The sequence below is a fragment of the Panthera leo genome, chromosome B2, assembly GCF_018350215.1.
Source record: "Panthera leo isolate Ple1 chromosome B2, P.leo_Ple1_pat1.1, whole genome shotgun sequence".
Lineage (NCBI taxonomy): Eukaryota > Metazoa > Chordata > Mammalia > Carnivora > Felidae > Panthera > Panthera leo.
The window spans coordinates 138,987,804-139,012,184 of record NC_056683.1 but is presented as its reverse complement, the minus strand read 5'-3'; the positions used below and the strand labels follow the sequence as shown (position 1 = coordinate 139,012,184).

Genomic DNA, 24,381 nt, shown 5'->3' with positions numbered 1-24,381 from the left:
AATGTATAATACTGTTACCAGTGAAATTTTTTCTTTTGTGATTTTCATCTAGTTATGGCATTTTCTGTTTTGCTTAAAGAAATCCCTTAAACGTTTCTTGCAAGGGCTGGTTTAGTGGTGATGAACTTCTTTAACTTTTGTTTGTCTGGTAAACTATCTCACCTTTAATTCTGAATGATAATATTTCTTGCTGGGTAGAGTGTTCTTGGTTGTAGGTTTTTTTCTTTCAGCACTTTGAATATATCATGTGTTCTGGCCTTCAGATTTTCTGCTGAAAAATCAGCTCTTATAGATATTTCCTTTTATATAACCAGTTGCTTTTCTCTTGCTGCTTTTAAGACTCCTTCTTTGTCCTTAATTTTTGAGATTTTAATGATTATCTGTCTCCATATGGACCTCTTTGGGTTCATCTTGTTTAGGGTATCTCTGCTTCCTGGACGTGGATCTGTGTTTTCTTTTCCTTGTTAGGTAGCTTTTTCCGTTATTTCCTAAAATTAAGTTTTCTGGTCCTTTCTCTCTTCTTTCTGTGTGACTCCTTATAAGATGGGTGTTGTGTGCCCAATGTGGTCCCAGAGGTCCCTTAACCCATCCTGATTTTTTTCATTCTTTTTTTCTTTTTGCCATTCAACCTGAATGATTTCTACTGCCCTGTCCTCCAGATCACTGATCTGTTCTTTTGCATCCCCTGATTTGCTGTTGACTCCCTCTGTTGTGTTTTCCCTTGCAGTTATTGTATTCTTCAGCTGTAACTGGCTCTTTTTTATATTTTCTATCTCTTTATTTAAGTCCTTGCTGAGTTGATCCACTCCCCCCGAGTTTGGTGAACATCTTTATAACCATCACTTTGAACTCTTTATTAGGTAGATTGCTTATCTCTTTTTGTTTAGTTCTTTTTCAGGCTTTGTCCTGTTTTGTTTGGAACCTTTTCTACTGTCTGCTCATGTTGTCTAACTCTGTATTTGTTTCTATATACTAGGTAGGTCAGCTGGGATTCCTGTTCTTGAAGGAAGTGGCCTTATGTGGAAGGTGTGCCGTGAGTCACCAGAACCATGTGCTTCAGGGGTGTCCTCTGTTGGCTGTATGCACCCCTCTGTTGGCACTGGGCTGTGATTGCAACAGGTACACTGGGGGGCAGAGATGTCCCACCCACTTCACCGGCAAGAGTTGATTTTGGGGGCAGCAGTCTCCACGAGGCTCTCTGCCAGGTGTACAGGGTAGGAGTCCAGGAGCACCTGGCAGGAAGGCGGGTTCGGCAATGCAGGTCTTCAGGGGAACACCGGGACAGGGCAAGCGGTGCCAGAAAGGGATATGGAGAGTGTCAGACTGGTGCCCGCCAGCATCGGACGCGTAGGCTGACAGGGTAAGAAGAATAGTGCCTGCCAGCATGTCCACTCTTGGATAAAGTTCTTACACAACCCTGCCCCTTTGGCCTACTCCCTAAAATCAGGCAATATATTTTCTGCACATATGGCCCAGGCACTTTTCAAGCGGCTGCCTCTTTGCAGAGTCTCGGGGCAAGTGAGGTTATGTGTAGTCCCGTTAAGCGCAGAATCTCCATTTCCACTAGCCTTCCAATTCTCCCAAAGCAAAACCCAGCTGATTTTCAGAGACAGAAGTTATGGGAACTTAACTTCCTGGTGCAGATCCCCAGGGTGGGGGGTGCCTGGTGTGGGGCTGTAACCCCTCACTTCTCAGGGAGGATGTTTGCACCTGGGATATATCTTCTCTCACTCTTGGGTTTGGTTCCTGACCTGACCATGTCTTTGTTCCTCTTTCCCTTTTTGAGGCTTTGTCTTTATATTTACAGCTACCTCCGCTGTTCTCCCAGTCGTCAGGTCATTCTCAGGGAGAGTTGCTCTGTATGCAGCTGAAGCTGTGCTGTGTTCACGGGAGTGAGCTCGGGATCCTCCTGCTTTGCTGTATTCCTCACTTCTGCCCGTCTGGAGATATTTTTGGTTGTCGCAACTGGGGGGTGCTTTTGGTGTCTAGTGGGTAGAGGTTAGGGATGCCGGTAGACATCCTTCAGTGCGCAAGATAGCCCCAACAACAGAGAATCGCTCCACATTTACCAGCCTAAAACGTCAGCAATGCCGAGGATAGGAACCTTCGCTTTAGGGTATTTAGCCATAAAATCTTTTTCTCAGCCATCTTAGAATTTTCCATCCCAAAAATGTAGGGCCCTTTTGTGTTTGTTAGGAACTGTAAGGCATCACTACCGTCCTAAGGCCCATGTCATTGCCGGCTTATGATTCTCTCTTCTGTGTGTTTGAGTTGAGCATATATTAATAGTTTTCTTGTTTTCTCAGCCTTTTGATTTGTTCTTGGACTTTTATTTTCTCAGATGACATGATTATTATGGTATTTCTGTTCTCGAATAACACAATAGAGATGCAAAACACTATGTACTCTAATTCTTTTGGGGGAAAATGCAAAGGAACAGAGGCTTAAGAGGTGGAGGAATATTTTCAGTGACTCAGAATGTCAGTTGTGATTATTAATAACAGTGTTGCTTTAACTTCAGCATATGCAATTATTTTTCTTTAACCAGAAAAAAAATGTTGATTTTAGTTAAATTTTAGTACGGGTATCAAGAAGAGTTTACATTGAGTCTATAATTTATGGAATGCTCCAGAAGCATGGTTAACACTGGTCCTCTGACCAATTTTCATATTTTGCAAGTGAAAGTCTAAACAGGACAGTATATGGCGAGCAATATTTTCTCATATACCCTCTGTTTGCTCTTGACAGTGTCGTATTTGTAATTTTATATTCCACAGATAGCGCTCATTAGGCATTCACTTTGCTTGGCTTTGTTGAGTTCTAGAGCAGAAGCAACTGAGCACAGTCCTCTTGTCTCCAGGTCTGCAGGGTCTAAAACTAAGAATTCAGCTCGCACACATTAAAGAACATATAGACAGTATAAAGTTCCAGCTCATAAAATAGAATTAGACTGTGTAGCAGTAAATGAGACCTTAACAAATCTCACCTAACCTCATTTCATAGATGATGAAACTGAGGCTCAACGTAAGTTAACGTCTGGCAGAAGGTCACAGAGCTAGTTACAGGGAAAGCTGAACTTGAACCCAGGTCGTGTGTTTTCTGCTGCAGTCACGATGTTTAAGTTCTCCGTGTGACCGGACCTGTGGTCTTTCCTTTCTGGGTCCAGGATCAGCTTGTTGCTCTCCTCCCATCTTCAGGGGCCCCTGCTGCTTAATGGTCCATCCCTAGCAGGGAGGGAGGGAGTTACCTTGCCAGGAAGTATGTCGTTTTCAGTGTCCCTGATATTTGGCTGTGTAGCTTCCCAAGAATAAGCCTAATTTTTCTACTTAAAATGATTTTAGATGAATGAGGAAGAAAATAACACTGTCTTTGTGAAATCTTTGACCCCTGGTTTTTCTTAAACTGCCTCAGAAGGCTTTTAAAATCTCCAGGGTTAGAGGTTTCCTTTTACTGAAAAATTAACTGGTTTGGTTTCCTGGCCTTTTGTTGTTAAAATCTCTACCTTGTAACGGAGTTTGAACTTTAATAGCTTTACATATAACATATCTATCATAGAAATATTAAGTCCTGTTTGGATGACTGATTTTGACCATGTAACTCTTGTGCTAGTTTGTTGTTATTGTTGTTGTTTTTTTTGGGGGGGGGGGGGTTTAAAAATGTTTTTTTAATGTTTATTTAATTTTTCAAGACCGAGCAGGAGTGGGGGAGGGGCAGAGAGAGAGGGAGGCACAGAATCCGAAGCAGGCTCCGGGCTCTGAACTGTCAGCACAGAGCCCGATGTGGGACTCAAACCCACAAACTACGAGATCATGACCTGAACAGAAGTCAGCTGCTTAAACAGCTGAGCCACACAGGTGCCCCTCTTGTGCCAGTTTTTAACGAAACCTTTTGCAGAGCTTTCTGTTGTGTGGCTTGAATTTTTCCGTAATGAGTGTGCTGCTTTCTTCTGAATTCAGGTGTGTTATCCACACATTTTCATCTCCACAGCCTAGGTGTATTTGCTGCAAAGTTTGGATGGGTCAAGTTGAGGGGTCAGGCTTTACTGGCAGGAGTGGAGGCCTACCTAGCACCCTGAGTGAAATATACTTAAGCATGCCTTCACGTCCAATTTGCTTACCCTCTGTGCCTCACTGGTTTGCTCTTTGGTTAAAGTGATTTTTAAAATTTTGTTGAATTCATCAGCGAGAACACCTTTGAGATACAAGGTAAAATATTGGAAAACAATCCAGCGTAAATACTAATTTTCATATGCAGACTTTCTTTTTTTTTAATGTTCATTTATTTTTGAGAGAGAGAGAGAGTTGGGGGGAGGGGTTGAGAGAGAGGGGTACAAAAGGATCCGAGGCGGGCTCTGCACTGACAGCAGAGAGCCCTATGTGGGGCTCGATCTCCTAAACTGTGAGGTCATGACCTGAGGTGAAGTCAGACGCTCAACTGACTGAGCCAACCAGGCACCCCTGGTTTATTTTTTTTTTATTTTGGGATTAAGTTCACGCTAGATTTTAGTTTTACACAACTGCTTTGAATTGTGCCGGTTGTGCAGTGCACTTTGAAGTTTTTACTTTCATGGCAATGGTACATTTAAGCTCCAAAAGAAATTCGTGAGGAACTAGAAATATTTTCGACCCTTTGATCCATAAGCTTATTCTTTAAATACGTGCTTCTGGTGTTTGTCTTTTTTTTTTTTTTTTTTTTGCTTGAATATCTGCATTTCTTGGTTTTACAGTTTACTAAGGAACAATTTGCTTTGTCATTTATATTGTAGTAGCCTATCACTTATCCTGAACTGGGCCTCCCAGTCACTTCAACTGTCTAAATATAGACCAGAGCCAGGTAATTTAAAAAGAGGGATGAGGTGGAGGGATGGCTTCTGAGTAACAAAACAGATGCTACGAAATCTATTACTTTCCCCACAGGAAATTTTCTGAGCATCTCAGTTTAATAATTTTTTTTTAACGTTCATTTGTTTTCAAGAGTGAGACAGAGCACAAGCAGGGGAGGGGCAGAGAGAGAGGGAGACACAGCATCTGAAGCAGGTTCCCGGGTGACAGCACAGAGCTTGAGGTGGGCCTCGAACCCACGAACTGTGAGATCATGACTTGAACCAAAGTCGGATGCTTAACCGACCGAGCCACCCAGGCGCCCCGAGCATCTCAGTTTTAAAACCTACGTAAGGCAAAGCTCTCGTGAGCCAAATTATGTGGTTTTCGTGTCCAAACAGGTCAGAAGTAGCAAATAATAGGGAATTTTAGGGATCTGCACATGACAGTGAAGCAAGAAGACAAAACGCAGTGCGGTAAACACTCATTCATTTAGTGGTGTGGCACACGGCCGACGTGCTCAACTCCGCGATTAATCCAGCAGCCATTGGCGTTTGTAAGGCTGACCCTGTATCACTTAGAAGAGGCTCAGAGTATCCAGTAAACTCTAAGAACATAGAGAAGCAGGATACATTTTTTAAAAGTCAGTGTGCCTCATTTTTTTTCATCCTCCACTCAGTTATGTCTAATCTTAACATATTGCCATATTTTTATTTTTATTTTTTTTAAGAAATAAAATGTTACAGATATGCTTAAAACCCTCTTCTGCCCCCTTTCTTTCTCTCCTGTGAGTTGTACTCAAAATTGATACTCCTCATTCCCATGCATGTGTTTTGCAGATACATATATGTTCACACACAGGAAACAATGAGGGGTAATGTTTTGAAGTTTTTATATGCATGGAGTCATACTCCACATGTTTTCTGCCACTTCATTATTTTCTGCTCTATTTTGGGATCTGTGCTGGTAACACCTTCTTACTCATTTTAACTGTTACTTAGTGTTCCATTGTCAAAATTACCACAGTTTGCTTATTCATTCCTGTTGATGGGCCTTTATGTTTTTTTCACCATTTCTGACGCTATGCACGTATGATGTGGTAGGGAACATTCTTCCACGGTATTTCCTTGTGGAAGTATATGTACTGTTCTCTAGGACACGTCCTGAAGGTAGACCTAAAGGGTCATGAGGGTGTCCTCCGCTTCGGCTGTCCGGTATATTTTGCCAAATTGTAATGCAGAGTGCGTGTACCTGTTCTCCCTAGCGGTAGGTGGGGGTTCCTCTGGCTCCATATATTCACCAATTCTAGGTTCTGCCAGGCTCTTTTTGTTGTTGTTGTTGAAATTTTGTTCATTTCGTGGATAGGAAAGCTTATCTCATTATAGCTGAAATGTGTATGTCCTTAATTTGTAATGTGATTGAGCGTAGTTCATGGTTATGGTTCATCTGGGTGCTCTTAGTATATTTCTTAGCATATTTTCTATTGTTTATCTTTCGGTTACTGATGTGTAGGAGTTCTCCTATGTTTTGAACACTAATCCTTTGTCAAAGGAGTTTCAAATACCTTCTCTCTGTGACTTATGTTTATAGTGTTTTTTTTATTATGGAAGTTTTAAATTTTAATAGAGTAAAAGATCAGTCTCTTACGGCTTTTGCTTTTGCATCTTCAAGAAATTTTTGCCTAGCATGGAGTAATAAATACTTATAAAAATTTTAAAGTTTTGCTCTTTATTTTTTGTGAATGCACTTGGAATTTATTTTTGGTTATGGTACGAGATGGGGAGTTACTCTTTTCTCCTGTAGATATACCTACTTCTACCAATATCACAGATTGAGTGGCCCATCCTTCTTCTATTAGTGGTTGCTGCCTTACATCTGTCACACAGCAAACATCCACATGTGCTTGGGTCTGTTTCCAAGGCCGTTGTTCTGTTGGTCTGTGCCTAGAGCAATGCCATACTTGGCCTTAATTTTGATGTCTGGTGGGGTGAGTCTGCCCCAGCCTGCCCCATGTTGATGTTCTTCAGGAGCTTTCTGGCTATCCTGGGCCCTTTGTCTTTCCATATAAAATTTTAGGGAATTTAGTGTAAATTTCCTTACAAACATCCCTTGAGATTTTGGTTGAAATTGCATTGCAATTATGAGTTAATTTAGATATACCTGGTTTTGGGGCGCCTGGGTGGCTCAGTCGGTTAAGCGTCCGACTTCGGCTCAGGTCATGATCTCGTGGTTACTGAGTTCAAGCCCCGCGTTGGGCTCTGTGCTGACAGCTCAGAGCCTGGAGCCTGCTTCGGATTCTGTGTCTCCCTCTCTCTCTGCCCTTCCCCTGCTCATTCTCTGTCTCAAAAATAAATAAAACATTAAAAAAAAAAATTTAGATACACCTCGTTTTAAAATTGTTTAGGTTCTTAAAAGATGAAATTCCTGGTTTTTGCAAAAACAAAAGAACACTCTCCAAGAGTTCTGAATATTCAAAGTTTTATTAGATTAAAAGATTTTTTTAATGTTTATGTTTGAGAGCGAAAGAGACAGAGTGTAAATGGGGGAGGGGCAGAGAGACCCAGAGACACAGAATCTGAAGCAGACTCCGGGCTCTGAGCTGTCAGCACTGAGCCTGACATAGGGCTCTCACTCCTAGACCGTGGGATCATGACCTGAGCCGAAGTCGGCCGCTTAACCGACTGGGCCACCCAGGCGACCCTAAGTCTTATTAGATTTAAATAAAGAAAAGCACACTATTGAAAATGTTCCTTCATATATTTTGGTAATTCATAAAATTAAATAAGTCTTTTTAGTTCTTAATTATGCTTACTAATTTCTTCATTCATCAAATATAGACTGATATTTGTTTCATATAGGACCTTCTTCTACATAATGTAACAGTGGTTTGAAAATCCCCAGCATCCAGTGATAGGGAAGTTTTCTTACTGGATTTTTGAGTGCATTATATAGGATATAATTCACATTTCCTAGGTTTGCTTCTGCTGATATTGGAGGAAAATGTTCCCCATGCTGCCTGTGTATCATGTGTCAGATAGCCTTTAGTTTTAAAATTTATCTCAACACTCCATCTAGTGTCCACAGATAATAGGATGTTGGCTGCATTCCGTCTAATCAGACTGGATTAATTATTTGCTAAAAATTCCTTTTTGTCCCATAGAGACTTACAGCCAGTACAGGAAGCAAACAGCGCAGTCGCCTTTCTGTTATGGCCCAGTACCTCTGCAACGTTCAGCACATCTTGACCATTCCGGGTCGGGCTTTTGTCCCTAAACCAGAGGTGAGTTTCTGTTTATTTGTAAATCTTTGTTCATCTGAGAATGTGTCATAGGAAATTATCTCTAGGATCTGATCTTCACTTCCATGCAAACTGTACTGTTTATCTCTCCTGAATAAGAAAAATCACAATGTGTGAATAGTTCTTGTCCTCGTTTTTCTCCCTTTTACAGTGACCAAATGTCTAGGTTTACCCATGCTGCCCTGGTGGTGGTGGTATTATCACCTCGTACTCTTAAAAGTATTCTAGGATGGAAGATAAGTTGTATGGTCACCTCATCTTCAGAAAAAGAAATCAGTGTTCGTTTTGTGATTTCTGCATAGATTTCTAAATTCAAGTTACCTCAAACATTTTTCTATCATGAATTTTTTTCCACCTTTTTTTATTTGAAGTGCAATTAACATACAGTGTTATGTCAGTTTCAGTTGTGCAACATATTGATCCAAAATTTTCTACATTCCTCAGTGCTCACACAGTGAATAAAAATTTATTTATTTTGAGAGAGAGAGCATGTGTGTGTGTGTGTGTGTGTGTGTGTGAGAGAGAGAGAGAGAGAGAGAGACAGAGAGAGAGAGAGAGAGAGACAGAGAGAGACCGTGCACATGCGAGCGGGAGAGGGAGAAAGAGAATCCCAAGCAGGTTCCACACTGTCAGCACAGAGCCCGACATGGGGCTCGATCCCACGAACTGTGAGATCACAGCCTGAGCTGAAATCAAGAATTGGATGCTCAATCGACTGAGACACCCAGGTGCCCAATGACTTATTTTATAACTGGAAGTTGTATTTATTTTACCCATCTTCTCACCCTCCTTCCCTCTGGCAACCACCAGTTTGTTCTCTGCGGTTAAGTCTGGTTTTAGGTTTGTTTGTTTCTTTGTGTCTTATTTGTTCGTTTGTTTTGTTTTTTGGATTCCATATGTAATTGAAATCATGGTATTTGTCTTTCCCTGACATATTCCACTTAGCATATACACTCTAGGTCCATCCATGTTATTACAAAAGGCAAGATCTCATTCTTATTTTATGGCTGAGTAATATTCCTTGTGTGTGTGTGTACATGTATACATGCATGCATGCATATGTACCACATCTTCTTTATCCATTCATCTATAAATGGACGCTTGGATTACTGCCATATCTTGGTTGTTGTAAATAATAACTGCTATAAATAGGGGTGTATATATCTTTTCAAATTAGTGTTCTTGTGTTTTTTTGGGTAAATACTAGTGGTCATATTACTGGATCATATGGTATTTCTATTTTTAAGTTTTTGAAAAATGTCCAAATTGTTTTCCACGGTAGTTGCACCAATTTACATTTCTCCCAACAGGGCACAAGGGTTCCTTATTCTCCACAATCTCACCCACATTTGTTATTTCGTGTCTTTTTGATTCTAGCCATTCTGACACATACAAGGTGATGTCTCATTGTGGTTTTGATTTGCATTTTCTTGATGATTAGGGACGTTGAGCCTCTTTTCATGTGTCTGTTGGCCATCTGGATGTCGTCTTTGGAAAAAATGTTTACTCAAGTCCTCTGTGCATTTTTTTTTAATTGAATTCTTCGGTGTTGAGTTGTGTAAGTTCTTTGTATAACTTGGATACTAACCCTTTATCAGATCTGTCATTTGCAAATATCTTCTCCCATTTAATAGGTTGCTTTTTGTTTTGTTGATGGTTTCCTTTGCTGTGCAAAAGCTTTTTATTTTGGTGTAGTCCCGATAGTTTATTTTTGCTTTTGTTTCCCTTGCCTCTGGAGTCATATGTAGAAAAATATGGCTATGTCAGAGAGATTATTGCCTATGTTATCTTCTAGGGGTTTTATGGTTTTGGTCTCACATTTAGGTTTTTAGTTTAAGTTTATTTTTGTGTATGGTGTAATGCACATACACAGTATGTTTTTATAGTTCTCTATTCCTTTCTTCTTCTCTTGCTCTCTTCCCTTGTGGTTTGATGGCTTTCTTTAGTGTTATGCCTGAATTTCTTTATCTTTATTTGTTGTATATCTATTACAGGTTTTTGATTTGTGGTTACCATTAGGTTCATGTATATCTTAATGTGTATAGAAGTCTGTATGAAGTTATGGTTGCTTAAGTTTGAACATATTTTAAAAGCACGAAATTTTTACTTACCCTGTCCATGTCTTATGTATGTGATATCATATTTTACATCTTTTTATGTTGTAAAATGTGAAATCCCTTGGCTGAGTTTGGTACATATAATTGATTTTACTACTTTTGTATTTAAACCTCCATACTTTCTTAAATGATTAATCTACATTTATTAGAAGTTTGCTTTTATCTGTGAAGTTTTTTTTCCTTTCATAACTTCTTCTAGTTATGGCCTTTCCTTTCCCCTCAAGTCCCTTTAACACTTCCTATAAGGATGTTTTAGTGGCGATGATCTCTTTTAATGTTTGTTTGGGGAAACTCCTTATCTCATCTTCAATTCTGAATAAAAATCCTGCTGGATAGTATTCCTGCTTGCAGGTTTTTTCCTTTCAGTACTTTGAATGTATCTGCCAAAGCCTTATGGGATTTCCCTTGTATGTAACTGTGTTTTCTCGTGCTACTTTTAAAATTCTCTCTTTATTGTTACTTTTTTTACATTTTAATTATTTTGTGCCTTGGTGTGGACATCCTTGGGTTAATCTTGTTAGGAGTTTTCTGTGCTTTCTGGATCCAGATGTCTCTTTCCTTTTCTGGGTTAGGGAAGGTGTTTCAGCTGTTATTTCTTCAAATAAGAGTTCTGCCTTTTTATATTTTCTCCTCCTAGGATCCCTACGATGCAGTTGTTAATACAGTTGATGATGTCTCTGAGTTCCTTAACATACTCTCATTTTTTATTCTTTTTTTGTTTTGCTGTTCAGCTTAATTGCTTTCCATTGCCCCATCTTCTGGATCACTGATCCATTCTTCTGCCTCCCCTGATCTGCTGTTGGTTTCCTCTAGTGTGTTTTTTTAATTCTACTTATTGAGTTCCCCATCTCTGGTTCTGTTTTACATTTTCTCTTTGTTGAAGTTCTTAGTTTATCCATTCTTTTTTCAAGTCCAGTATCTTTATGACCATTCCTCTTATTTTTTTATCAGGCATTTTGCTTATCTTTGCTCATTTAGCTCTTTTGCTGTGATTTTTGTCCTGTTCTTTCATTTGGGACACACTCCTGACTCTTTGTTTCTGTCTAACTTTGTTTCTGTGTATTAGGGAAGTCAGCTACATCTCCCAGCCTTGAAAGAAGTGGCCTTGCATAGAAGAGGTCATGTGATGCCCTGTAGCACAGTGCGCCCTGGGCACCAGAAGCAGGTGCTCCAGGGGCGTCTCCTATGTGGACGGCATGCACCGTGCTGTCGTGGCTGAGCCACGTTTGTCTTCAGCCCAGTCAGCTGCAGTGACCCACTTTCGTGTGCTGTGGGTGTGTTGGACAGGGTTTGGTCCTTGTGCTGTTGAGGTGCCCGTCTGAGGATTACCTGGGCTTGTAGGTGGGTAAAGTCAGTGATCAGACTAGGTGTTTGCAGTCAGCCTCTGCCGCAGCTGCGGGCCCACTGAATGGCAAGGCTCTGTCCCTGCGTAGCCAGCGAAAAGGCTCAGCTACTGCAGCTGGACGCCGTGCTGCGTGGGCTTTCCTCTCCCTCTCCCCGGGGCAGGTGGCACTTTTGGAGTGGCCCCGAGCCCTGCCAGGGCTGCTTGCAGTGTGTGGCAGGGCAGGAGCCGCTTTGGAGGGATGCCTGCCACGGCGGGCAGGTTAGATGGGGCCAGTCCACAGGAGCACACGAGGGGACGGGGTGCAGCACTAGCTAGACAGGTGGGGAGTGTTCGTGCTGGTTCCCGCAAAAGTCTGGCTAGCTAGGCCAAGAGCGGGGATGAGAAATGGTGTTTGCCAGCGCTTTGTTCTCGGGGAGGTCTTCTGAAGACCCCTGCCCCTCTGGTGCACGTTTGAGATTTGTAAGTAAATCTCCTGCACATATTCCATGGGCGCTTCTCAAGCTCCTGGTGTTGTGCTGTGCTTGGGTGGAGCTGTTTAATATGCTGGCTCTTTAAGGGTGGGGACTCAGTTTCCTATGTCCTCTTGCTCTCCTGGAGTTAATCCCACTGATTTTTAAGGTACCCAGAGTTAAGCCCCGCTGATTTTAAAAGCTCCCTAAGTTAAGCGTCGCTGGTTTTCAAGGCCAGATGCAGTGGGTGCTTGTGTTCCCTGTGCTGGGGTATCTGGTGTCCGGTGTGATCTCCCTTGTCCCTGCTCTCTCCTGTGGTCCGTGTCACTGGGGGTTTGGTTCCCAACCACAGCTCTGTTCCTCCTCCCGTTTCCAGTGTTGCCTCCGCTGTGATTAGCTGCAAGATCTGTTCTGCTGTCGTCGGGTCCTATTTAGGGTTAGTCACACGGATGTACCAGTTATCTGTTGTGTCCGTGGATGAGGTGAGCCAGGGGCGGTCTTCCTCCACCGCCCTCTTCGGTCCTCCTCTTTCCACATTTTTAAGAGATCCTGTTTTGGCAGTGTTACTTGTGATTAATCATCTGTGGAAAATAGTTGGATATTAAACAAGACTGTTACTATTACATGCTAATTACAGAAACAGAGTTTCTCTGCCAAAAATAAAAATCAATAAAGTGGTGTCTGTTTTAGCAAAACTACTACTGGATGAGTTACTATAGGATATATATTATAGAAACTCGTCTATTTCTTTGTCGGATGTGTATTGAGTGGAAAGGCCAGGCTGGGGCAGGGGCGGAGGGGGCGGTTGGTGATGCCTGAAAGATGAAAGGGATAGGAGCACCGTCAGACATGGAGTCTGCCATCAGGGAGTTTACAGCTGGCGAGGAACAGATTTCTTCTTGCTTGCCGAAACTCTCAAGAATAAAGTCGTATAAAGTTTCATTTGAGATTCATTAAGGAAAGTAGCATGAAAAAAATTGTATTATATGGTTTTTTGGATCGAGATGATATATTTAGAATGGGGCCCCAACCAGTAGTGTTAGCCCTCCTTGTCCATCTTGAAGCGTGGTCTGAGAAGTCTCCATAGTCTCTGCTACCACCATCCACTTCCTCGGCCATGTTGTCCACCACAGTTAACTGAGCTTTGGGGTGACTGTAGGAATTCAGTCCTTCTTCCCTCCTATAATAGTTTTCAGCTTTTTCTAAGTCAGGCTCAGAAAACTCATTCTCAGTACCACCTCCCTTTAGCATCTCAAGTTTTCAGACATTGTAAATGGTTTCTTCCAAAATAATAGATCCTGTTAGATCCCAGACAGGACCCAATGACTGGAGATGTGTTATAGGTCATCATCAGGTTTAATTTATTTGTGCTTTCAGGTATTTTCTATCCTAGAACAGATGGCCATTGTAATGAAGAAAACCAGTTGACCATATAGCTTTCTTTCTTCTCATAATGCACATATGAGTGTATATAACATTTTGAATAGTGTAGGACCCCAATGTATCAGAAACGAAGATCTTTACTTTTAGGCTTTTATACTTAGGGTTCTGACCACAGTCCAGAATCTTGAAGCTATTTAAATTTTACCAAGTGTTTCTTAAGGTGGATTTTAGAATCTTTTTAATGGAAAGTTTTTCTTTGTTTTAGTTACTTAGTTGAGGGCATTTTTAGAGGTTGTTATCAACCTTATCCTTGATTTTGCGGTAAGATACACATGCAGTTAGGTAATGTTCTTTCCTCAAGGATTAAGGCCTCATGAAAATATTTATTATTTGAAAAAAAACTAGCTATGTTTTTGGTTCACTTTATTGAGGAATGTTTGCTTTTTGACAAATTAAACATATTCATAGCAGTTTTCTTGAGATGCTTTTCATCATGTTATAAATATTACATGCAAGGAATTTATTTGTAATCTAGGAAAACAGCTATCAAAGAGGAGAGAGACTGTATTATGATAAAGGAAAATAGTAAATCAAATGATTAAATTTTGGTTCTAAGAGAATTCTCTGCTGCTCTGAAGTAGTTGTACTATTTAGCAGATCGGGAATATTCTGAGGAAAGCCAGAAAACATTTGACTGATGGATGGTTGCACTGAACAAATAAAAAAAAAATTTTTATTTTCTTAAGAAAGGAGAAGAATCTTCTAGAGAAGGTAAAATAATGGCACAAGCCTAACCCTATGGCTAAACCTTTCTGAATACAAGAGGAGAAAGTCATAAACACAAATAACTCATAACACAAGTGAAAAAAAGTGCTAAAATAGAGGTACAGGCAGGTTCGCTGGGGAGTCCAGAGAGGGGGGTTAATTCTCTATAGATGCTCAAAGAAGTTTCCTAAGTCAGTACTTCTTCTCAACCAACCCTGAGAATTAGATACGAGAATTTCTTTTGTGATATTTCAAGAACGTATTTATACCACCTTAGAATTTTTCTGGAGAATCTGTAATCCCTCCTGGTTATTGGTCTTTAGACAAACCAACTTAATCGAGGCAAGGCTTTTACTTCCATGAACTAGAATAATCCTGTTCAGAATAGTTGACCTAAATTCTTGTCAAACTCATTATTTTTATTAACTTCTCTAGGCCCCAAAATTTGAACCCAAAATTCTTTTCTATCTACAGAAAATGCAACTTCCCAGGTTAGATTCATAAAATTTGTCAAATTGACTTACTCTAGTGTTTCTTAAACTTCTGGAGTTTTTAGTGAATAGAGTTAAGTCAGAATTTTTAAAATTTTGTATTTTCATTTCACTATTGAGTTCATAAAATTATTTTACCAATTACAAGACAAAATGTTTTATGGTGCAGATTCACAATTGAAAAATGCTTCCATGAGCAAATAAAGCTTATTTAAGTTTTTCAAGCTGACATTTTTAAACCCTGAAGAATCCACGTATTTCTGGAGTTCTACAGTAATTTTTTTGAGCCGATCTGCACATTAATCAAATTTGAGAAATACTAAGCTATTAGCTAGACCCTCAAAATTCTGTGTCATTTTTTTTTTCTTTTTAAAATTTTGGTCATGGGGCTTCTAATCTAACATACTCCCAACAGAATGGATAGGCTTTGGGTCTTAACCACTATGCTATCCTCAAACCTAGGTAGGTCGCTTGGATAGAAGATGAGAATTGCAATGGGCTCGTTTGATTAATGTGATAGAGGCAGCATACTCTGGCGGAATAAACAGAAGTATTTTTTTATATGCTTTTTTTTATTTTTATTTTTGAAAGAGAGCAAGTGCAAGCAGGGCGGGGGCGGAGAGAGAGAGAGGGAGACAGAGGGTCTGCAGCGGGCTCTGCGCAAAAGCCGGATGCTGGGCTCAAACTCATGCACTGCAGGATCACGACCTGAGTTGAAGTCAGACGATGCTTAACCGACTGAGCCACCCAGGTGCCCCTAGAGGTATTTTAAAGGAAACTAGATGTACTGGAATTCCAGTGTCCCTAATGACAAGAACTCGGTCAGGTCAATAGGCTGAATTTTAATATATCCCAAACTGGGGCAGTCATGTCACCCTTGAAGGATTGTTTTGAGAAGTAATGTGAAGTAATGCATTTGGAGGCAGTCAGTGGAAGGTCACTGTTATTCTGATTATAAACAACTATTTATGGACTAAGTTGGTATATCCTGATACACATTTTAATTTTTAAGACTTTCATATAGTTTATATCTAATTTTGCCTATTAGGAGTACTGCGTGTGGAGCAAGTTACCCCTGTATGGGACAGATTTAAAGCATATTGTCAATACAATTTTAGAAGAATTAACGACGATATACCCGTGACATTATAAAGAAAAGGTCACGACTTGAGGCATCCATGCCTGACCTTTGAGGACCACATTTTAGAAGCTTTCAGCCATCCTTGCTGACAGCTATTGAGGCCTTGACTTCTTTGTGAAGTAATCTTGATCTTCGTAAAATGGGTGGATTCACGTAAGAAAGCCATTTTTTCATGCCTTTGTGTGTTTTGAAATCAGATAGTGAGGATGTTATTTCTGTTGAATATTGCCCTATATTTGAGAACCCTGTGGACATATTTTTCTACTTAACTAATACTCTTCTGTGTTAGGTCTGATTTCCTGGAATTAGGGACTGAGATGAGAATTTTTATGAAAGTGCCGTATTGAGTGTTCTCAGAAGAAGGGTGAGGGAAGCAGGGTAAAGCAAGGGGGGCAGAAAAGCTAAGCAGGAATATTGTGCCTGGACACCAGCGTCAGCCTGGTCCCACTGGGTCAGAGGGTAGCGGGGAGAGGGGGAGCAATGGGGCACAAACTGTCCCACAGACTCAGTCGAGGGAATGGCATGTTCTACACGTGTGTGGTCAGTCTTTGGCTCACGGCCACCTCCTAGGAGCAGTGGTGCCCTAGTCTACCAAGGGAGGCAATTCCGCACGTGTGAGCTGGTAGCGCCCTGCACTCACAGCAGCTGGGGATGGACGCACAGCCCAGTGGGAGCTTAGGCAGCACCCCCGGCAGCCTCTCTAGCCTCTGTAGGCACCTGCCCGAGACCGCCGTCAGACGCCTCATGTGGCCTTCTGTGCCTTGGTTGCTCCAAGTTCTAAACTAAGTTTCATACGTGATTCCTTTAGTAGCCTTCAAACAGGATTATTTAATAGCATCCTCTCTCTCTTCTTTGTAACTTTAGTCTTTCACCTTTATCATTGTGTTTGTTCTTATTATGCCGGCAATTTTATCGTTAAGTAGCCTCAAATTCTTTTTGAGAGTGAGTCTAAAATAAAAATAAACGTGTAAACTAAAATCCAGTTTTATAATTAAAGTACAAGAGTCCTTCTTAAAAATCAAGTTAGTGTTGGATAGAAACAAGATATTTATTATTACAATTTACCTTCATACAAGTTATGTTTTTATAACTACTCCAAGAATAAAATAAACAAGAAGTATTATAAGCCCAATGAAGGAAGAAACAAAATTGCATTTTTGCAGGTGACCCATTCATGTATGTATAAAGTGCAGTGAAGTGAATTAAAAAATTATTGGAGGTAATGAAGAGATCGCAACAGGTTCACGGGATTATAGCCTATGATACAAATCTCAAAAGTCAGTACAGTGAATTTATGCTAAAGCCTTGTAGCTAAAAATGTGGTAGTAAAAGATGTAATGAGAAAACATTGAATCCGGAAGTGGATCTGTCTATACCCCAGCCTGTGCCTGCCCATGTGTAGGTAGTGTGCTGATGACCCTTTCACCTGCCCATGTTGCCCAGATTACTCGCTGATTTCTTCAGTCATAACACATACACACACACACACACACACACACACATACATATACACATATATCTGCTCTGTAGGTAAAATAAGCAGGACATTCTGGGGCTTTCTGGTGTTTTCTTTTGGTTTGGTAACTTTATTATTTTCTTTAAAATGAATGTTTAAATAGAATTCAAATACATTAGATCAGGGTTTTTCAACCTGCTCACAATTGACATTTTTGGCTAGAAAATTCTTTGTTGCCTAGGCATTGTAGGGTATTTCATAGCATTTCTGGCCTCCGCCCACTGGGTCCCAGTACCGCTACCCCAGCTGTGATGACCAAAGCCGGCCCCCGGCGCTGCCCTGTGTCCTCTGCAGGCTCCACCCACCCCGCTTTGGAAAATGCTGGTGTAGACCAAGAAAGCCCCGAGCGTGCTTACCGCCCCCCGCCCCTTCAAATGCTGTGTGCACATCCTGTCATTGAATCCTTACAGCCCCTGTGTGCGTAGGTGCTGTTCTATCCTCATTTTCACAGGAGGGAACCCAGACCTAGATTCAGTAACACGCGCCGCGCAGCCTTGTGCCCTGCGTGAGCCGGCGGGCACCTGGTCTGACTCCAGGGCCAGTTCCCTCCGGTTGAATCCCACCTCTCCGCTTACCAGCTGCCTGCCGTTGGGCAGGTGAGGTACCGTACTTCCCCCTGGTTCAGTTGCCCTCTGTGCTAGGAATAGTGCCTGCCTCCTAGAGGCCTCCTGAGGTTTAAACCAGTCCGTGTACGTCCCGGAAGGACTGGCACGTCCTCGTAAGCGCTGTAGGCAAGTTACGGAGGCTACAAAGGTAAAAACGGTACCTTGTCTCAGAGTCTAGTCGGAGATGCAATAACTTGTTTGAATAGACCGTATTCCCAGAGAGTACAGGGCTGGAAGCAGCGACCCTCAGGGAGTCAGGAGTGGGGTCACAAAGGAGGTCCCGCGTGAACCCCGAAGGAGGAGTCGGAGCGTGGGCGAGCAAGGAAGGGGTGAGTGTGGGAGGTTTCCGGGTGGAGGAATGCAGCAGGGATGCGGTCTGGAGGGACGGAGGGACTCCGAGCCATTTCATCATTGCTGTGTCCAGTCTGGATAGAATTCGGCCATTATTTGTAGGAAATGGCTGCTTTTCTGGAGTTCAGAACATCCCTGTGCCTATTTAAGAAGAAAACATTCTAGAGCAAAATAAAAATTATTTTTTGGAGTATGTATAGACTTATATAGAACACATACGGTGAACTTTTAGCATGGGACTATCAGGTACAGAAACTGCATATAAAGCCAGTCCCAGTAAGCAAAAGGAGAGAGATACAGGTGCCAAACCAATCTGGTCACATTAATTTGCATAAAAATACTTTTTACCAGTTATTTTTAGTATACATGTGTTTAGAAAATATTTTGACCCTCCAAAAGAAATCCATACTTTAAGCTTCTGTTTAAATATGTCTTTTCCTAATTCCCGGATGAAATGATACCTTTCCATTTTAGCCATCCTATTAATGGCCAATGACACTGTTGCAGAAGAGAGTGAGTAAACTAGGTATAAAACATGTTAGTCTCTACTTCTGTAGGCACAAATGAAAAATATGTAGTCACCTAAAAGATACTCTTCACACTTCCTGAGTTACTGATGTGCAAAGAAATGATCCTTTTTCCCCCTTTACCATTTTATGGTGAGCAATGACTAAGCCTAAATTACATGAATTATTAGAAACAATAGTGGGCCTTGTCCCCTTTGTGCATTAGAAAATCCAGTTTTTATTTTCTTGTTAAGGTATTTGGATTACATATCACAAATTAACTTACATTTTTAAAGTATTCTTTATACTTTAATTTTTGTTCTGTTTACTACTGGAAGCAGCTCATTTATAAGAGAACAGCAATGTTTTCGTTAACGTGAATCAAACTTGAGAAAAAAACGACAACTTAAAGTAACTTCTATCATCCAGATACTCATCAGTGAGAGGGAAGACTCTGGGTTGTAGGATAAATGAACGGAATCTGGAGCATCCTCTTGCTAGCAGCAGAAGACGGCACTTCTTAAGCATTCTAAGTAAAGCAAACTGTTATTATTGTCACTTACTTTGTACTTAATGCCTTCCAATCCTGGAGATTTCAGTTTGCGCTTGATTTGGTTTTGCTTTGCTGTGGTAGCATTTACCAGTTTCTTTTCCTTAGTTCTGCCTGCCTAATCTTTGAATAGCCTATCGTTGGCTCTTGGACACGTACGTAGATATTTTCTAAAATGAAAAAGGAAGCAGGGAGGTCACGGTAGGTGGGAAGCTGGGGAGGCTGGTTTGGGCAACACTTAAGAGAGATGGACATCTCTTCTTTCCCTCATGGTCAGAGAGCAGGCTTGAAAACAGAAGCAAGTCCCTGTGGTTACCAACAGCCAGCAAAAGCAGATGATACCCTGGGTTAACACAGAGAAAGGCGCTTTTTTATACTTGGCAATTTAGTTCTTTTATAAAATCCAACTAAATAACAATTCAGAAGATGTGTCAACAGTTTATCTTAAAAGGAAAAAAACCCCATCAATTGTCTTATAAAACAGAACCTCTTTCAGTTATAAACCACTGGATAAAACACGAAAAAAGGAATGGAAGAATAATCTTAAAACGGGTCTAATTGCACACAATAGTTTGTTGGCATTTTAAATGACCTCATTTATAGTTTTCCTCTAAAGCGAAAAGACGAAAGCCACAGCAGGCACCTAAACATTCCGTACGCGTTACACGGTCATTTACACGTAATCTTTGAGGTTGTACGCGGAGCTGCCCTCTGGCTGCATGGCGGAGGTATGCCGCTGCTTGGCTGCAAAGAGCCAAGCTTCCGGAGCCTTTTTCATACAGGAAGTGCAGAAAATCATGCCGGAGACGAACAACAGCGCGGCCGAAATGAATCCGAGGTAGACGGCTCCTCCGGGCTCATGTTTGTTGCTTTCTGGAACCGTCAGGTCCAGGAAGTTTGCTATGATCTCCTTTGTGTACCACACGGTTGGGATTAAACCAGAGACCCCTGCAGCCATGAAGCAGACTCCTCCGGCAAAAGAAGCGTGGCTCTTTGTGTCTCCGTCCCCTCCTAAGCGAGTGCATTTCATCCCCACTGTGGAAGTGCAGATCCCCAACGCGGACAGGACGCAGGCCAGGACCATGGTGGCCCGTGCGGCCTGCACGTGGATGGGGAGGGACAGAATGGAGTACTTGAGGGTGCAGCTGAACATCCCGGTGCTGTACCACGTGCAGTCCATCCACAGCCCCTGCAGCTGCACGACGGCCGTGATGATGTTGGAGCCCGAATCCACGTTCACCTTCCAGTTGGGCAGCAGAGTGGCCGTGAGCACTCCAGACACCCCAGATAGAGCCAGGACGAAGGCCAGGAGCTGGAGACCCGCGGACGCCATGACGTTACCTTATCTTGGTCCCCCGTTACCTGCTGCTTGATTATGATGGCCCCTGGTCAAAACCGTAATGCTGTCTGTGCGGCAGAGAACCACGTAACAAAGGCTAGGGAAGGAAGACAAACCGGGATTAAAAGAAAGGATAACGAAAAGGCTTACGTTTCCACGTACGGTGGGAGCAGGAACACATTTGAATGGGCCTCGCAGTAGATGAGGACACTCCAGCCCAAGAGAAAAAGCTCACGCCAGGCCCTCAGAGACTACCGGTCATTCTCCTGAGTGCGGATGGGTGGTTCTCGAAAAGTGGCCACTTTGTTCTTTTTAGAATTTAAACTGTGCTAAAGTCTATGATGATGCCTTCTTGGGAGATTTTGACATACCGAATTCCAGTTGTAGGATCTGATAAAGAATTTTAATAGCTTACAGGTTTTTTTAAACCCTATGATTTCTAATTAAAATACTTAATAGGTAATAAGGGAGAAATGAATAGTTGAAGCCCACCTCTTAAAAATGATTTCTAGGGGCACCTGGGTGGTTCCGTCGGTTAAGTGTCTAACTTCAGCTCAGGTCATGATCTCACCATTTGTGGGTTCGAGCCCCATCTCGGGCTCTGTGCTAACAGCTCAGAGCCTGGGAGCCTGCTTCAGATTCTGTGTCTCCCTCCCTCTTTGCCCCTCCCCTGCTCACACTCTGTCTCTCTGTTTCTCTCTCAAAAATAAAAACATTTTTAAAAATTAAAAACTGACTTATAAATCTTAGAAGAGTTTTAAGTATTCAAAAAATGATTTTATTTAAAAAATATTCATTAAGCACTTACCATGTGCCAGACACATAACCCAAGTAAACTGTTTAAGGAGGAAAGGAAATTCGTGGAAAGAAGTTAAAGCCACAGGCATGATTATCCCTAATTTCCTGTTAATAAACTTTTACAAAATCCTTATCTAGGTTAGCACTCGTTTCACTGCAGGTGCAAGACGCTCAGTGCAGGAACAATTAGGCCACTGTCTTTTGCTTGTGAGAATGTGAGATCCTTTCTAGCTGGGACCAGAATCCTTCCCTGACCCAGATGAAGTAGTCTGCCGTAAAACCGGTTGTTCTGACGGATTCGGTAGTGACCTTGAATCTTGAAAGTACATGCCAGAAATAACCACATCCTTTGTTGTATGTGAAAGAATACCAAAAATAATTTAACATTTTCTTAAGAAGAGAGTAAAGACCGCACCGAATTTGTGGCTTGGCTGTGCTTTACCCTGGCAGTAATTACTGCCTTCTTCGAGGGAAGTCTAATGGTTTCTGAAATACAGTAATAACTTTTTTTGTGTTTCTGAATCAGTTTTTGAATGACGTATTAGGGTGGCTCTGTCACGATTCACATATTTTACAAAAGGCAGTGTGGGGCTCTGAATCCAAAATACCGGGCTCATATCTTCACTTTCCAGAACCTCTCTCTGCTTTAGTATTTTCTTCTGGAAAATAGGATTATAGTATGTATATCAAAGAGTTAAATGCATTTAAGGGCTTAGAGAACAATATCCAACACCTAAAAAGTACTCCATACATTATAATCAACACTGATTAGCATGCTGTTTTCTGTCATGTGACAGTTGCTATTTAATAACATTTGAAATATTTTTTCTTTTCTCTCTTCCTTCATCGAACTGATTTATTTTTGTAGAATCTTAGAGCTGAACCAAACCATAGATATAACTGTGCGTCATCAATTTTCCCGATTGGGAAGGACACTGAGGTGGTAAACCCCCCAAGGCCACGCAGGTCTCAGCAACGGTGTCCGGTGTTCCCGCCTCCCCCACCATCACCCCAGTACTCAAGTGTGAGATGCTCTCCGTGTGCCTCCGGGGAAGCACAGAAAACGCTACATCTGCAGGCAGAGAACGCCATTAACTGTCAATTTTATCCACTCCCTGTCCCACGAAGGGGGAAAAAAAAAAAAAACCACTTCACAAGACGTTAATGGGGCAAATAGCTTAGTCTCAGAGACTCATCCAAGGAGGTTGATGCCTGGCTTTTGTAAAATATCTGAAGTAATACTAATCCGTGCCTATATCAGAAGTACAAACTTAACATAGTTATAGCATCGGTTCTCTAAGAAGTTAAATCCTGGGCTGTCTAAATTTGCTTCGTATATTTTTGTTCATAGCTTTAAAATACGACAAACTTAGGAAAGGGTTTCCCTGAAACTTTAAATCCTTAAGCATCAGACTTACAGACACATCAGAGTACTTCGGCTTTTGGCATAGCCGTACGGTTCACTTCTGTTTTCCAAACCTCTTTTCATACCTGACACTAAAATAGCACAGAATAAAGTTTCTAGGAAAAAAAAAAAAATGAAGCACATGTTTATAGTTTCATAATAGCTGTTTTCAGGTTTGGGTTTTAACATTTCAGATTCCAGGCAGTTCCCTAAATTACCGCCTTCCCAGACCTTTGTCAGCTTATGGTTTCTTCGGCATCGAGATTGCTGTTAACATGCTCTAAGAGCATCTCATTTCCCTCTTTATTTTTACTTGGGTTGAGTAACCTTCATGTGTTGATCAATCTATGCTCAGCTTCCCAATTATAACCTTTTTCTTCCCATTAACCAATACATTTTATAAATTTCAGTGTAATTCAGGCTTGCAGACAGCTTGTTCATCTTAATTAACACGTACTGGCAGTGATAAATTACAGACAGCCAGAATCAGCGTAAACAATATGACATTGCATTCAGCTAGCATAGTGCCTGCTCACTGTTGAATATCGGATCTTAAATGCTTTCTTCTGCACGGAGAACTTCTGCAGAAAAAATTTGTTCTCCACAATGAAGGTCACTATTTCTGTTCCTTTTGTAAAAACATACTGGCATCTCAGCTATATTGCTATGAATTTTCTTTTCCTCTCCAGCCACAAGTATGATACAGTTTGTGGCCTGTTCTCTCACATTGCTATCTCGTAAGTAAGTACGGAATAAAAGCATACTTTATTTCCGTGGTGGTGGTGGTGGTGGTGGAATACAGGGAAATCCAGCAGAAGCAGCAGAGGGATTGCATGTAAAAACTTAGTTCTAAATACACAGGTCTCTCAGGGCTCCAGAATACACTGCTTGCAGAACAGAGCCTGTGAGTGTTAACTTTATGGACTTACTTGCCAACAGAAAGTCTGCAGTGGATTTCATTAAAACGTAAAGTCAGTTTTCCAGACAAGATCTGTTTATAACAAAACTATTACTTTAAAAACAGACCGACAACTTACAGTTCGAACTAAACACTTAAAGGTCTCTACTTCTATTTCTGAGCGTTGTAGAAGCCTCTCATTTTCCATACCTTTTGTCAGGAGCCTTCGGTGTCTTAACCCCCTTCTGTCAGCTGTCTTCAAACGAAGCCGCTCGAGGCGGAGAAGCCACACTTGAGGCTCCCGTCCAGCCTGTGAGCGTTAGGGACAGAGCTCCGCCAAGTTAACTCGCACGTAAAGACCAACATGGGAATCTGAGGTGGAGACTGCTGATGGTGCTAGAAGATAAATACCAGGTTCCCCATCTCATTTTTTGAGCTGTGGGAGAATTAAGAAAGGAGAGGCGGGGAAGGGAGGGAGTTGTTGTTACGACAGGATTTGTCGAAACCTGAAAGCTGAAAATGCTTTTGTGTCACTGTGCAGAGGAGGAATTCTTCGCGGGCTCACAAAAGGGCTTTCTTTTCCTTTAATATTATGTTGCACTCT

The 24,381-nt window shown here is 41.6% G+C and overlaps 2 protein-coding genes across 5 annotated transcripts in view; one reads left to right on the top strand and one right to left on the bottom strand.

The window, feature by feature from the left end:
• The window catches only part of TFB1M (transcription factor B1, mitochondrial), a 79,178-nt gene that overhangs the window by 41,820 nt on the left and 12,977 nt on the right, over positions 1 to 24,381 (top strand). For all 3 annotated transcript variants that reach the window (XM_042940132.1, XM_042940130.1, XM_042940131.1), the window contains one exon: positions 7,981 to 8,100. In XM_042940132.1, coding sequence (XP_042796066.1) covers positions 7,981 to 8,100 — 120 coding nt within the window. The remainder of the gene's footprint in view (positions 1 to 7,980; positions 8,101 to 24,381) is intronic.
• On the bottom strand, positions 17,205 to 24,226 carry CLDN20 (claudin 20). 2 transcript variants are annotated; one of them, XM_042940133.1, is made up of 2 exons: positions 23,988 to 24,226; positions 17,205 to 20,773 (listed from the first exon to the last, which is right to left on the bottom strand). In XM_042940133.1, exon 2 carries the CDS (start codon positions 20,668 to 20,670, stop codon positions 20,011 to 20,013), a length of 660 nt encoding a protein of 219 aa, XP_042796067.1. In that variant the 5' UTR covers positions 20,671 to 20,773; positions 23,988 to 24,226; the 3' UTR covers positions 17,205 to 20,010. The 2 variants fall into 2 exon arrangements, with proteins under 2 accessions (XP_042796067.1, XP_042796068.1); XM_042940134.1 differs by lacking the exon at positions 23,988 to 24,226 and adding an exon at positions 21,485 to 21,513.

Excerpts from the sequence above, each read along its gene's own strand:
- CLDN20 (XM_042940133.1), bottom strand. The coding sequence starts at position 20,670 with ATGGCGTCCGCGGGTCTCCAGCTCCTGGCCTTCGTCCTGGCTCTATCT.